Source organism: Loxodonta africana, chromosome 14 (assembly GCF_030014295.1).
Source record: "Loxodonta africana isolate mLoxAfr1 chromosome 14, mLoxAfr1.hap2, whole genome shotgun sequence".
Lineage (NCBI taxonomy): Eukaryota > Metazoa > Chordata > Mammalia > Proboscidea > Elephantidae > Loxodonta > Loxodonta africana.
In genome coordinates, this window is record NC_087355.1 from 48,710,944 (window position 1) to 48,727,106 (window position 16,163).

Here is a 16,163-nt window from a genome sequence, read left to right on the forward strand (position 1 = left end):
ACTCGGAAAAACAAGTGAATCGATCACATACATAACAATCTACGAACCCTGAACAACAAACACAGATTTAGAGACGGAGAACGAACAAATACGGGGAAGCAGCAACTGTTTTCGGAGCCTGGAGCCAGCGTTCCAGTCAGCGGATTTTCTGGAAAAACAAGTTTCCCAGGTCTGATACCTCTGCTTATTCAAAGAGCCCTAACTGACCCACAACAGGGAACTGAAGGCTGAAGCTCCCCCCAGACCACCTAGCCTCTTGCCTTAGGGGTCTAAGGAGGGTGACACCTACCAATCAGTAGAGGTACTTGCATTGAGGGCCTAAGGTACAGCTGCAGTGCCCTCCCACCAAGGTGCTATAGGAATAGAGACACACCTACCTCAATGGCACTTGGGGGAAGCCTGTCAGCATCCTGCCCCCCCGGAGGGTGAACCCCAGATGCTAATAGAATCTGGTGCACACAACTATCACCACTACTTCTCGAGGTGGATAGATGTTAGGGTGCAGCACACACTTGATGACCCCAAATCAGATTCTACTCAAGAATAGTGAATAGACTCAGGCATATATATCTGGCAACAGCCCAAACCTGCTGGTAATAGGTCATAAGTAAGTCAAGGGCTGCAACAAACAAGACAGCACAATCTAGTAGCCCATCCACGTATATTGAAAGAAAACAAAACAAGATAAGTCTCAGTGAGCAATTACAGAATAAACCACTACTAAATCTTAGTGATGGCTCGGAGACAGCAGTCGATATCAAACCACATAAAGAAGCAGACCATGACAGCTTCTACAACCCCCCAAACAAAGGAATCAAAATCTTTCCCAAATGAAGATACAATCCTGGAATTATCAGATACAGAATATAAAAAACTAATTTACAGAATGCTTCAAGACATCAGGGATGACCTCAGAAATGAAATAAGGCAAACCGCAGAAAAAGCCAAGGAACACACTGATAAAACAGTTGAAGAACTCAAAAAGATTATTCAAGAACATAGTGGAAAAATTAATAAGTTGCAAGAATCCATAGAGAGACAGCACGCAGAAATCCAAAAGATTAACAATACAATTACAGAATTAGACAACGCAATAGGAAGTCAGAGGAACAGACTCGAGCAATTAGAATGCAGACTGGGAAATCTGGAGGACCAGGGAATTAACACCAACATAGCTGGAAAAAAATCAGATAAAAGAATTAAAAAAAAATGAAGAAACCCTAAGAATCATGTGGGACTCTATCAAGAAGGATAACTTGCGTGTGATTGGAGTCCCAGAACAGGGAGGGAGGACAGAAAACACAGAGAAAATAGTTGAAGATCTGCTGACAGAAAACTTCCCTGACATCATGAAAGACGAAAGGATATCTATCCAAGATGCTCATCGAACCCCATTTAAGATTGATCCAAAAAGAAAAACACCAAGACATATTATCATCAAACTTGCCAAAACCAAAGATAAAGAGAAAATTTTAAAAGCAGCCAGGGAGAAAAGAAAGGTCTCCTTCAAGGGAGAATCAATAAGAATAAGTTCAGACTACTCAGCAGAAACCATGCAGGTGAGAAGGCAATGGGATGACATATACAGAACACTGAAGGAGAAAAACTGCCAGCCAAGGATCATATATCCAGCAAAACTCTCTCTGAAATATGAAGGCGAAATTAAGATATTTACAGATAAACACAAGCTTAGAGAATTTGCAAAAACCAAACCAAAGCTACAAGAAATACTAAAGGAAATTGTTTGGTCAGAAAACCAATAATATCAGATACCAGCACAACACAAGGTCACAAAACAGAACATCCTGATATCAACTCAAATAGGGAAATCACAAAAACAAATTAAGATTAATTAAAAAAAAAATGCTTATAACAGGGAATCACTGAAGTCAATACGTAAAAGATCACAATAATCAAAAAGAGGGACTAAATACAGGTGGCATAGAACTGCCATATGGAGAGTGATACTAGGCGATATAGGACAATACAAGTTAGGTTTTTACTTAGTAAAATAGGGGTAAATATTAAGGTAACCACAAAGAGGTATAACAGCTCCATAACTCAAGATAAAAGCCAAGAAAAACATAACGACTCAACAAACATAAAGTCAAACACTATGAAAATGAGGATCTCACAATTTACTAAGAAAAACGTCTCAGCACAAAAAAATAAGTGGAAAAATGAAATTGTCAACAACACACATAAAAAGGCATCAAAATGACAACACTAAACACTTATTTATCTATAATTACGCTGAATGTAAATGGACTAAATGCACCAATAAAGAGACAGAGAGTCTCGGACTGGATAAAGAAACACGATCCGTCTATATGCTGCCTACAAGAGACACACCTTAGACTTAGAGACACAAACAAACTAAAACTCAAAGGATGGAAAAAAATATATCAAGCAAACAATAAGCAAAAAAGAAGAGGAGTAGCAATATTAATTTCTGACAAAATAGACTTTAGACTTAAATCCACCACAAAGGATAAAGAAGGACACTACATAATGATAAAAGGGACAATTGATCAGGAAGATATAACCATATTAAATATTTATGCACCCAATGACAGGGCTGCAAGATACATAAATCAAATTTTAACAGAACTAAAAAGTGAGATAGACACCTCCACAATTATAGTAGGAGACTTCAACACACCACTTTCGGAGAAGGACAGGACATCCAGTAGGAAGCTCAATAGAGACACGGAAGACCTAATTACAACAATCAACCAACTTGACCTCATTGACTTATACAGAACTCTCCACCCAACTGCTGCAACGTATACTTTTTTTTCTAGCACACATGGAACATTCTCTAGAATAGGCCACATATTAGGTCATAAAACAAACCTTTGCAGAGTCCAAAACATCGAAATATTACAAAGCATCTTCTCAGACCACAAGGCAATAAAACTAGAACTCAATAACAGAAAAACTAGGGAAAAGAAATCAAATACTTGGAAACTGAACAATACCCTCCTGAAAAAAGACTGGGTTATAGAAGACATCAAGGAGGGAATAAAGACATTCATAGAATGCAACGAGAATGAAAATACTTCCTATCAAAACCTCTGGGACACAGCAAAAGCAGTGCTCAGAGGCCAATTTATATCGATAAATGCACGCATACAAAAAGAAGAAAGAGCCAAAATCAGAGAACTGTCCCGACAACTTGAACAAATAGAAAGTGAGCAACAAAAGAATCCATCAGGCACCAGAAGAAAACAAATAATAAAAATTAGAGCTGAACTAAATGAATTAGAGAACAGAAAAAACAATTGAAAGAATTAACAAAGCCAAAAGCTGGTTCTTTGAAAAAATTAACAAAATTGATAAACCATTGGCTAGACTGACTAAAGAAATACAGGAAAGGAAACAAATAACCCAAATAAGAAACGAGTAGGGCCACATCACAACAGACCCAACTGAAATTAAAAGAATCATATCAGATTATTACGAAAAATTGTACTCTAACAAATTTGCAAACCTAGAAGAAATGGATGAATTCCTGGAAAAACACTACCTACCTAAACTAACACATTCAGAAGTAGAACAACTAAATAGACCCATAACAAAAAAAGAGATTGAAACGGTAATCAAAAAACTCCCAACAAAAAAAAAGCCCTGGCCCGAACGGCTTCACTGCTGAGTTCTACCAAACTTTCAGAGAAGAGTTAACACCACTACTACTAAAGATATTTCAAAGCATAGAAAATGACAGAATACTACCCAACTCATTCTATGAAGCCACCATCTCCCTGATACCAAAACCAGGTAAAGACATCACAAGAAAAGAAAATTACAGACCTATATCCCTCATGAACATAGATGCAAAAATCCTCAACAAAATTCTAGCCAATAGAATTCAACAACATATCAAAAAAATAATTCACCACGACCAAGTGGGACTTATACCAGGTATGCAAGGCTGGTTTAATATTAGAAAAACCATTAATGTAATCCACCACATAAATAAAACAAAAGACAAAAACCACATGATCTTATCAATTGATGCAGAAAAGGCATTTGACAAAGTCCAACACCCATTTATGATAAAAACTCTCACCAAAATAGGAATTGAAGGAAATTTCCTCAACATAATAAAGGTCATCTATGCAAAGCCAACAGCCAACATCACTCTAAATGGAGAGAACCTGAAAGCATTTCCCTTGAGAACGGGAACCAGAAAAGGATGCCCTTTATCACTGCTCTTATTCAACATTGTGCTAGAAGTCCTAGCCAGAGCAATTAGGCTAGACAAAGAAATAAAGAGCATCCGGATTGGCAAAGAGGAAGTAAAATTATCTCTATTTGCAGATGACATGATCTTATACACAGAAAACCCCAACGAATCCACCAGAAAACTACTGAAACTAATAGAAGAGTCTGGCAGAGTCTCAGATTATAAGATAAACATACAAAAATCACTTGGATTCCTCTACATCAACAAAAAGAACATCGAAGAGGAAATAACCAAATCAATACCATTCACAGTAGCCCCCAAAAAGATAAAATACTTAGAAATAAATCTTACCAAGGATGTAAAAGACCTATACAAAGAAAACTACAAAGCTCTACTACAAGAAATTAAAAAGGACATACTTAAGTGGAAAAACATACCTTGCTCATGGATAGGAAGACTTAACATAGTAAAAATGTCTATTCTACCAAAAGCCATCTATACATACAATGCACTTCCGATCCAAATTCCAATGTCATTTTTTAAGGTGATGGAGAAACAAATCACCAACTTCATATGGAAGGGAAAGAAGCCTCAGATAAGCAAAGCATTACTGAAAAAGAAGAAGAAAGTGGGAGGCCTCACTCTACCTGATTTCGGAAGCTATTATACAGCCACAGTAGTCAAAACAGCCTGGTATTGATACAACAACAGGCACATAGACCAGTGGAACAGAATTGAGAACCCAGATATAAATCCATCCACGTATGAGCAGCTGATATTTGACAAAGGCTCAGAGTCAGTTAATTGGGGAAAAGATAGTCTTTTTAACAAATGGTGCTGGCATAACTGGATATCCATTTGCAAAAGAATGAAACAGGACCCATACCTCACACCAAGCACAAAAACTAACTCCAAGTGGATCAAAGACCTAAACATAAAGACTAAAACGATAAAGATCATGGAAGAAAAAATAGGGACAACCTTAGGAGCCCTAACACAAGGCATAAACAGAATACAAAACTTTACCAAAAATGACGAAGAGAAACCACATAACTGGGAGCTCCTAAAAGTCAAACACCTATGCTCATCTAAAGACTTCACCAAAAGAGTAAAAAGACCACCTACAGACTGGGAAAGAATTTTCAGCTATGACATCTCCGACTAGCGCCTGATCTGTAAAATCTATATGATTCTGTCAAAACTCAACCACAAAAAGACAAACAACCCAATCAAGAAGTAGGCAAAGGATATGAACACGCACTTCACTAAAGAAGATATTCAGGCAGCTAACAGATACATGAGAAAATGCTCTCGATCATTAGCCATTAGAGAAATGCAAATTAAAACCACGATAAGATTCCATCTCACTCCAACAAGGCTGGCATTAATCCAAAAAGCACAAAATAATAAATGTTGGAGAGGCTGCGGAGAGATTGGAATTCTTGTACACTGCTGGTGGGAATGTAAAATGGTACAACCACTTTGGAAATCTATCTGGCGTTATCTTAAACAGTTAGAAATAGAACTACCATACAACCCAGAAATCCCACTCCTCGGAATATACCCTAGAGAAATAAGAGCCTTTACACAAACAGATATATGCACGCCCATGTTTATTGCAGCTCTGTTTACAATAGCAAAAAGCTGGAAGCAACCAAGGTGTCCATCAACGGATGGATGGTTAAATAAATTGTGGTATATTCACACAATGGAATACTAGGCATCGATAAAGAACAGTGACGAATCTGTGAAACATTTCATAACATGGAGAAACCTGGAAGGCATTATGCTGAGCGAAATTAGTCAGAGGCAAAAGGACAAATATTGTATGAGACCACTATTATAAGATCTGGAGAGATAGTATAAACTGAGAAGAACACATACTTTTGTGGTTACGAGCGGGGGAGGGAGGGAGGGTGGGAGAGGGTTTTTTACTGATTAATTAGTAGATAAGAACTGCTTTAGGTGAAGGGAAGGACAATACTCAATACATGGAAGGTCAGCTCAATTGGACTGGACCAAAAGCAAAGAAGTTTCCGGGATAAAATGAATGCTTCAAAGGTCAGTGGAGCAAGGGCGGGGGTTTGGGGACCATGGTTTAAGGGGACTTCTAAGTTAATTGGCAAAATAATTCTATTATGAAAACATTCTGCATCCCACTTTGAAATGTGGCGTCTGGGGTCTTAAATGCTAACAAGCGGCCATCTAAGATGCATCAATTGGTCTCAACCCACCTGGAGCAAAGGAGAATGAAGAACACCAAGGTCACACGACAACTAAGAGCCCAAGAGACAGAAAGGGCCACATGAACCACAGACCTACATCATCCTGAGACCAGAAGAACTAGTTGGTGCCCAGCCACAATCGATGACTGCCCTGACAGGGAGCACAACAGAGAACCCCTGAGGGAGCAGGAGATCAGTGGGATGCAGACCCCGAATTCTCATAAAAAGACCAGACTTAATGGTCTGACTGAGACTAGAGGAATCCCGGCGGCCATGGTCCCCAAACCTGTTGGCACAGGACAGGAACCATCCCCAAAGACAACTCATTAACATGAAAAGGACTGGACAGTGGGTAGGTGAGAGATGCTGATGAAGAGTGAGCTAATTATATCAAGTGGTCACTTGAGACTGTGTTGGCATCACCTGTCTGGAGGGGGGATGGGAGGATAGAGAGAGTTGGAAGCTGGCAAAATTGGCACGAAAGGAGAGACTGGAAGGGCTGACTCATTAGGGGGAGAGCAAGTGGCAGTACGGAGTAAGGTGTATATAAACTTATATGTGACAGACTGACTGCATTTGTAAGCGTTCACCTGAAGCTCAATAAAAGTTAACAAAAAATATATATATATGAGCAATGAGCTAAATTAAAAAAAAAAAAAAGAGAGCAAAGAGCTACAGTTAAACCTCTGATATATGGGGAAACCCTGGTGGCATAGTGGTTAAGTGCTACAGCTGCTAACCAAAGGGTCGGCAGTTCAAATACACCAGGCGCTCCTTGGGAACTCTATGGGGCAGTTCCTGTAGGGTCGCTATGAGTCGGAATCGATTCGACAGCACTGGGTTTTTCTTTTTTTTTGGTCATTGACTGACTTAAAGCATAAATTATTTAGGCGGAGATGCAAAGCTCAGAAAAGGGTCATTTCAAGTATCTGTTTGCCAGATAGCTGAATGATAACCTCATTAAGAATCTAAATGTTTTTCAGTTGAATTATTTTGGGTGTAAATTTTTCTTAAAGACAACACTACCTTTTTAAAACAGGGTATGTTGAAGATGGTTTCACTGTTCCCAGACAGCGCAGGTTCACCCCATAAGCTTTGGTTACTGATGTCTAATGAAGTGATTCCTGCAGGCCCTATGCTAACTAGCCCCAGCCTGTTGGGCCCTTTGTGTTCTGTGCCTGCTTGTTTGTTTGTTTGCAGCCGGTGTTTTCATTGCCAGGCTTCTTTTTTTTTTTTAATTTTTATTATGCTTTAAGTAAAAGTTTACAAATCAGGTCAGTCTCTCATACAAAAACTTATATATACCTTGCTATATACTCCTAATTGCTTTCCCTCTAATGAGACAGCACACTCCTTCCCCTCACTGTCTATTTTTGTGTCCATTTGGACAGAATCTGACCCCCCTGCTCTCTCATCTCCCCTCCAGACAGGAGATGCCAACATAGTCTCACGTGTCCACTTGATCCAAGAAGCTCATTCTTCACCAGTATCATTTTCTATCCCATGATTCAGTCCAATGCCTATCTGAAGAGTTGGCTTTGGGAATGGTTCCTGTCTTGGGCTAACAGGTCTGGGGACCATGACTTCTGGGGTCCTTCTAGTCTCAGTCAGGCCATTAAGTCTGGTCTTTTTACAAGAACATGGAGTCTACATCCCACTGTTCTCCTGCTCCCTCAGGGGTTTTCTGTTGTGTTCCCTGTCAGGGCAGTCACAGGTTGTAGCCAGGCATCATCTAGTTCTTCTGGTCTCTGGCTGATGTAGTCTCTGGTTTATGTAGTCCTTTCCAGGCTAATTTTTCGTTGTCAAAGTTCTTCTTTGCTTGTGCCTGGGAACTCTGTTTTGCTCTGCACAGATTAGGTTACTGATGCGTTCCAGACAGATGAACCGGAACTGCACACAGCTAACAATATTCTGCCTCTCCTCATGCAGAAGGGATGAGTTATGGAGAGAGTGACAAGAGCCAATAACAGCAATGTCACATCTCTTCCTGTAGGCCAGCACCTGCAGTGTGCCGTGGAGACTCCTCTCTGCACACTCAGTCTGCGGCTGCTCATGCTGATACCCTATGCACACAGGAAGTTCTGTCCACCAACCACTAGGGAGGGCACGTAATGTACTCTTTAAAGGATGGGTCTGGGGTCCCTCAGACCTGGGTTCCATTTACTGCTCCATTTTTGCTAGCTGTAGGATCGTGAATAAGATATTAACCTCTCCAAAAAAAAAAAAAATCAGTGTCTCCAAATCTCCATTTCTGCATCTTTAAATTATGGATAATAATAGCACGTACCTTGTAGAGAAGGAAATTGTGTTTGTAAAATGCTTAGCCTAGGGCCTGGCACTGAGTAGGTGCTTAAGAGATATTAACAACTATGGTTACCATCATTAACATCATTAATGGATGCCTCTGATGATGAGAAAAAATATGATCCAAAAGACACCAAGATTGAGGCATCACACAAAAAAATGTTACATAACCACTGTGATAAATGCTGCGAAAGAGAGGTCCCATAGAAAGAACTGATTTCATCAGGAGGTCGTGGGGCATCGCTGGGGAAAAGGCAATGAGCTAACATGTGGTAGAAGGTAGGGATTAACTAGGTAATGGTGGGAGTGGAATGGGAAGGACAGGGCATTACAGGAAGAAAGACCAGTATGCACAAGACCTTCTGGTGGGAGGGAGCCTGGGGATGTCAGTGAACTGAAGGCCAGTGTGCCTGGAGCATACACAGAGTAAGAGACATGAGAAGAGTCTGGAATAAACCAGAATGAGGCTACAAAGTGCCTCCTAGGCCATGCTAGGGGTCTTGGTCTTTACCTTAAGGGTAGTGAGGAGCCATTGTTACAAGAGGGTGACACGTGTCCTATCTACAAGTTATTTGTATATGTAAACTACCTCAAATACTTTTTTGGGAAGGGACATTGAAAAATAAAATGTGTATATTCTCAGTTCATTACTTTATGGTTTCAGATTATTTCCCCTGTATCAGTTTTTTTTTTTTTTTTTTTAGTATACTTTTCGGCCATACATACAGAAAATGCAATGAACGGTGTCTTAAGCCAAAAGGACATTTACTTTTCACCTAACAGTTCCAGCAGTGGTTGGTCCCAGAGTTGGCTTAGTGTTACCAAGAACCCAGACTCTTTCTGTCCTTTTACTCTGCCATCCTCAGCATGTTGACTTTTCATCCTCATGCTTGTTGCCTCATGGCTACAAGATGGCTGCTGCAGCTCCAAGTATCATACCCTCACGCTATTAGATCCAAAGACAGAAAGAGAAGAAGGCAGGAAAAAGTGTTTCTCTTCATATACCTCTATCTTTTCAGGGAGGAAAATCTGTCCTAGGTGCCCCAGTAAACTTCTGATGTCTCTTGGCTAGCTAGTATTAGGGCATATTCTCACCCCTAAAACCAATTACTGGCAAAGAAGAACATGGTTGCCAAGCTGGCTTAGACCAACCATGATTCATTCCCTGAGGGTCAGGGCTCTATTACCAGGAAGGCAGAGGTAATGGTTGTTGGCAAGACAAGAAACATCCCCAGAAAAAGAACAATGTCGTGCTGTTAAACTAGTGCAGCCCAGCCAGTGAGGTTGGTGGTGACCTTTTCCCCAGCACTGGTCTCATAAAGGCCCTCTACAAGCTCATTTTATTTCCTTTTATAGTTCTCCATCTCCCCCATGGCCTGCTGTTTGTGGGATCTTGTGGTTTTAGCATTTTCTACCAGGAAATGAAATTGCTAATTGGCTACTGGTAATGATGCAGTTTCCATCTGCTGGCAGGAACGCAGCTTGGACTGGGGTTCCTCTTACCCGTGGAACAGAACTGCAGTAACCTGGGGCAGCATCAGAAATACATCTCCTGATGTATTTTCAGTTTGATGGTGTGGATGCTCTCATGATCTCACTTAATGTAACTGCCACTTCCTGACTCTCCCAAACAGCTGGATATTTTGCAAGATCAGCTTTTGTTCATTCGACCTCATGTTGTCCAGTGTCACTGTTGGACGTCACTGGAGACACCAGCTTCCTAGTGCTTTGGGCCCTGGTGATCAGATTAACTCAAGGCAGAGACTGATCAAATTTTCTCAGCTTTTCCATCTTTCTCTGAAGGCTTAGGGCTGGGGCCTGTGATCCTCAACCTACTTCTCTGTTTGTTGGCTATCAGAGGGGAAAAAGACCAGTACTGAGGACTCCAGAGGTATACTTTAGGCATCAGGTTTTCTTTCAGACAAGCTCCCAGAGAGCAGGAGCTGTTACCTCTGTCCTGCAGAGCGCCTCACAGACCAAAGTGCTCCTGCCTTTCCTCCATCTCTCCAAAGTCTTCCTAAAGGCACAACTCTGGCCTTGTCGCCTCCACAAACAGTCAGTCCTACCTCACCCCAGCCCTCCAGCCACCTGTCTGGCCCCTCATAGGCTCCATCCCATGGCTTGCAAGGTCCTGCACCGCTCTCCCCAGCCTCATATGAATCCTTACACTCCTGCTCTTCGCTGCTCCCCGAAATGCGCTCACCGGCCTCATCCAGAGGCCTTTGCATTAGCTGCTCCTCACTCTCTGCTCCCTCTCACCTCCCCTCTTTACCCACCCGACTCCTCCTTCTCTTCAAGGCCTACAGCTGGCCATCACCTCCTCCGGGAAGACCCCTGATCCCAGGACTTAGTTGGGGCCCCTCCTCTGGCTCTGTGTTGTATCATCTGTCTGTCTTATGACTGCCTGTTCACATTTCTGCCTCCCCACTAGAGCGGGAGCTCCTTTAATTAGGGCCCAAGCCTTCACCAACTCCCCTTGTCATTCCCTCCCACCACCATTTCATCCCCCTCACCCCGCCTTCCCATCTAGCTTAGGGCCTGGCCCTTGGTTGTCAAATAAGTGAAGGAGTGACACATTCAGGGCTCACTCTGCAGGCACGTACCCACCAGCTGTCTCCATGGGTGCTGGGAAAAACTGAGAGCCTGACCTCACTGCCCTTGATAGATGGAGGGTCTACCCTTTCTCTCCTCAGGGATCAACTACTGTGCACTGAACAAACCAGGCTGTGAGCATGAATGCGTCAACACAGAGGAGAGCTACTATTGCCGGTGCCGCCGGGGCTATACCCTAGACCCCAATGGCAAGACCTGCAGCCGTGAGTGTGCCCCAGGGGCAGACAGTGCTGGGGAGGTGGCCTCCAACAGGCCCTCCAGGCTCGCTGGCAGCCAGCCGCTTCTGAGACTCCTGGGTTTCCTGTGGGCCTGATGCTTCAATGGACTTAACTTCTCCTTGCCTCAGTTTCATCATACATAAAATGGGACTATAAGTAATACCTATCTCATAGGGGGCACAAATGGTTGAGCACTCAACTGGCTAGTAGCTGACAGGTTGGCGGTTCAAACCCACCCAAAAATGCTTTGGAAGACAGGCCTGGTGCTCTGCTTCCAACAGGCCACAACCATGAAAACCCTGTGGAGCAATTCTACTCTGCACACATGGTCCCACCACAAGTCAGAATCTACTTGGCAGCAACTAACAGCAACAACAACACTTCATAGGTTGGGTTGTAAGGATTAAAAGAATCAATACATATAAGACACTTAGATAAATACATATAAACCAGTGCTGCTAGGCAGGTAATATGCACTCACTAAATATTAACTAATATTATTATTTGTCACGAAGCATCAGCTGGGAGTCAGACAGGCCTGAATTCAAATCCAAGTTCTACCACATACTCTGGGCAAGTTATTTAATTTCCCCAAGTCTGGATAAAGTAAAGATAGTAATAGTATTGATCTCGCAGGGTCAAGGAGAATAACGGGAGCCATTTCAATCTCTTAACGCTGTGCCTGGCACAAGGTAAGCATTCAGTCAATGGTAATCATTCATTATTATCGTGGAGCCGTGAGAGCCACAGTGCCCGGCCTTACATCACCCTGAGTTGGCACAAGAGGCCAGAAGGGACAGACCTCGGAAAGTACTTGTGCTACCACAGAGCTGATCTGAGGGCAGAGCTGAGAAACGTGGCTTTTTGTGAAGGCTTTTCTTCATTTCCTCTTGTAGGAGCCACAACAAAGCTCCGTTTGGTGATGTAAACGCACGGAAACTTGCAGGCTTTGCCAGCTGGATGGCTCCGTCATTCTTTATGAGACACAGTCTCCTCAACCCCAGGCCAGCAGCAGTGGGAGCCCATGAGCACTGCAGTGGCTCCCTATGACCCTGGCACACTGGGAGGGGGCTCGGTGACATAAAAGGGGCCCTTTGTGTGGCATTCACTGGGCAAGCCACACATCTGCTCCAGCTTTGGAGACAGAGATAGATTGTGAATGAGAACAGTGCAGCTGTTGAGCACTTGGACCCTATGCCCCAGGAGGGGAAGCTTCGCAGATGAAGTATTAGGGACAGAAGAGCCCTCAGGAAAACTTGTTCCCTTCAGTCTTCAGAGGGAACAAGTGCCTTAGTCAGGCTTTCTAAGGACTGATCTCGGAGGTCAAAGACCTTTTGAACCAGAAAGTGAGTGCAAAAGTCAGCACCCTGCAGTGCTGGATGTCTGAGTCCTATGACAAGCCAGTGGAAACCAGGGGCTCTTCCATTCGACAAGGAGACACCCTGTTGTAGATGGATTTGTGTAGATCCTACCTTTTTCCAGCAGTATGGGGCCCTGGCAGGTATCTGGGGCAGGCTGGGCATGACCTGACTGAGCCCACCTAGACCACAGGTGCCGTGGCCTGCCTCTCCCTCCTAGAATGCCTTGAGGGAGCCCAGAAATGCTCAGAGCAGGGGCCAGAAGAGATTAGCGTCTCCTGTCTCTCTGGGATCAAATAAGAAGGATCCTCTAGCCAGCTCTGAAAACCAGTTGCCATTGAGTTGATGATGACTCATGGCGACCCCAAGTGTGTCAGAGTAGATCTGTGCTCCATAGGGTTTTCAGTGGCTGCTTTTTTAGAAATAGAACCCCAAGGCTTCTTCTGAGGTGCCTCGGAGTGGACTTGAACCTCCAGCCTTTCAGTGAGCGGCTGAGTACGTTAACTGTTAACCATCTAGAGACTCCAATCGGCTCTAAGAAAATATAAACCAAGCCATTTCTGTATAGATATCCCCAGAGAAAGCCATGGTATTCTGCTCCTCTTGAGGGCTCAGGGAGCCCCAAGGCATAGTAACAGCAAGCTCTGACAAGGCACTTGGTCGCTGCTGTGAGCACTTCCCATTCACTAACTCTTTATCCTCACAACAGCCCCATGGCCACTCTATTCTTATCGCTATTTAAAGATGGGGAAGTGATGGCACAGAGAGATTAAGTAACTTTTCCAGAATCACACCGCCAGTAAGTGACAGAACCAGAATGTGAACACAGGCATCTGGCTCCTGAGATCCTGCAAGTGTTCACAGTAGGTGCATCCAGTGGTGGAAAGTTCCAGAAGGCACTGGTCCCAAGCTCCACAGGAGTGAAGAGACCCACTTGGTAGCCCTGCACAAGGCCTCCAGTGTGTCTCCAGTCCATGGGGGTGCATTTTCTCCATCAAGGAAATCTGGGAGGCCACCTGGAGGGCTGTCTGTGGGAGCCGCTTACCACAGTTATGTGTTCACTGTCCTTCGGCGCTTGCTGCCCAGTGGAGCCAGCTGTGTGGCCATTCTGTGCCAGGATCGGCCACACATGCAGGCCCAGGCTTTTGGTTTATTTTCTGAAATTAGGTGTCTTGGTTATGGGAAAAGGGAAACAAAACACCTTTTTCATTTTCAAATAGAAATGAAGCTATACCACTAATTCTTACTCAGCACTATTTAATAACAATAAGCATTCATTGAGTGGTTACTGTGTGCTAGGTACTGTTCTGACAGCTTTAATGTATCAACTCATTGAATTCTCACCATATTCCTATAAGAAAGCAACAGTCATCATCCTCATTTCTCAAGTCAGGAAGTGACTGGCCCAGCCTCTCATGGCTAAGAAATGATGGAGATGGGGTTTGAGCCCAAGTAGTTTGATGCTGTAAGTTCAAGTGGACCCAGAGGCCCCCTGGAAGAAATGCCTGGTGATCTACTTCTGAAAAATCAGCCATTGAAAACTGTATGGAGCTCAGTTCTATTCTGACACACATAGGGTCGCCATGAATCAGAATCAACTCCATGTCAACTGGTCTTTTAGCTTGATGCAGAGCCTTCATTCTTACCAACTGTGTGGCTTTGGGCAAGCAACTTGACCTTCCCTAGCCCGGTTTTCTCTCTGTGAAATGAAAATAACACCTGTTTAGAGACTGGGAAATGAATCCTTAGTGCTTTACTCTCCAAAAACAGAAGTGGGAATAAAAACAATCAAAGCTGATTTTTCAAAGAGCGCAAGGGCTCTGGATGCAATGCAGCCTTCCCCCGGGCTTGTTTTGATGCCAGTGAAGTGAAGTAGTCCCTGAGGGGCTTCCCAAGAAGGTTGAGTTTGTTCAGTGCTCTACTGGTGCCGCAGGTTCCTGGGTGGCTCAAAAGTTTGCTCTCCGTGGCTAACCCTAAAGGTTGGTGTAAGAAAACCCTGTGGAGTGCAGTTCTACTCTCTAACGCATGGGGTCACCAGGAGTCAGAATCGACTCCATGACAAGGGTTTTGGTTTTTGGGTTTGCTGCTGCGGCCTTGCTCCCCCGGGACCTTTACGCTTTCATGTCTGTAATGGCGGCAGGGGTGGATCACTGCGCGCAGAACGACCATGGCTGTGAGCAGCTGTGCGTGAACACCGAGGAGTCATTCATCTGCCAGTGCTCGGAAGGTTTCCTCATCAATGAGGACCTCAAGACCTGTTCCAGTGAGTCCTCATCACCTGCCTCTTGGGAAACCATCTTCCTAGGGAAACATTTGTAGCAGGAGTGAAACGGGGAACTGTCCCTTTTCCTCCACCTTTTTCTCTATTCGGGACAGTCGTAGGGGTGTCCATTGGGGATGCATGAGTTCAAAAGCGGGTGGGAGTCAGCGTGGCGGTCACTTCATTCCATTATCAGTAGCCTGATGGCCTCGCTGGCGAAGGCTGCAGTGGCGGCCTGTGCCCTTACTTGCCGTTTGGTTTTGCAGGGGTGGATTACTGCTTGCTGAGCGACCACGGTTGTGAGTATTCGTGCATCAACATGGACACATCCTTTGCCTGTCAGTGTCCCGAGGGATACGTGCTCCGCAGTGATGGGAAAACCTGTGCAAGTGAGTCTCTCAGGCCCTGTGACACACGAGACCTGGAACAGGTGTGCCGTGGGCTGGGTGCACCCAGTGCATGTACATGTGTGTATGTATGTCAGGTGATTGAAGCCTTGGTGGCTGCTTCTCCCCGTGCTCCCAGGCTTCCTTCCTACACCCCTGGAGACAGCTTTTTCCCATTTCCACAGTCTGTCTCACTGTCATTCTGAAGCTGACAGAGCTGTGTTTCTTAGCTCTCACTGCTCTACCCCTAAACCAAGCCAAACTAAACCAAACCCGGTGCAGTCCAGTGGAACTGCCCCAGAGGGTTTCCAAGGCTGTAATCTTTACAGGAGCAGACTGCTACATCTTTCTCCCACAGAGCGGCTGGTGGGTCAGACCTTTCGGTTAATAGCCAAAAGCTTAACCACTATTCCACCAGGTACCCCAACCTGGCCTAAAGTGGCAGTCAGCCAGGTTTGCACATGGGTCATACAAACGGTTACGTGATTAACTACTAGCCTGAAGGTTGTCACTTTGAACCTACCTGGAGGCATCTTGGAAGACAGGCCTAGAGACCTGCTTCCAAAAGGTGACAGCCTTGAAAACACTATGGAGCAGTTCTGTTCTGCAC

At 44.0% G+C, this 16,163-nt stretch overlaps 1 protein-coding gene across 1 annotated transcript in view; it reads left to right on the forward strand.

Annotated features, from left to right (window-relative positions):
* MATN2 (matrilin 2) overlaps positions 1-16,163 on the forward strand; it is a 162,664-nt gene that overhangs the window by 115,362 nt on the left and 31,139 nt on the right. Inside the window, exons 7-9 of the mRNA XM_023545902.2 lie at positions 11,412-11,534; positions 15,048-15,170; positions 15,434-15,556. Of these exons, the coding sequence (XP_023401670.1) occupies positions 11,412-11,534; positions 15,048-15,170; positions 15,434-15,556 (369 nt within the window). The remainder of the gene's footprint in view (positions 1-11,411; positions 11,535-15,047; positions 15,171-15,433; positions 15,557-16,163) is intronic.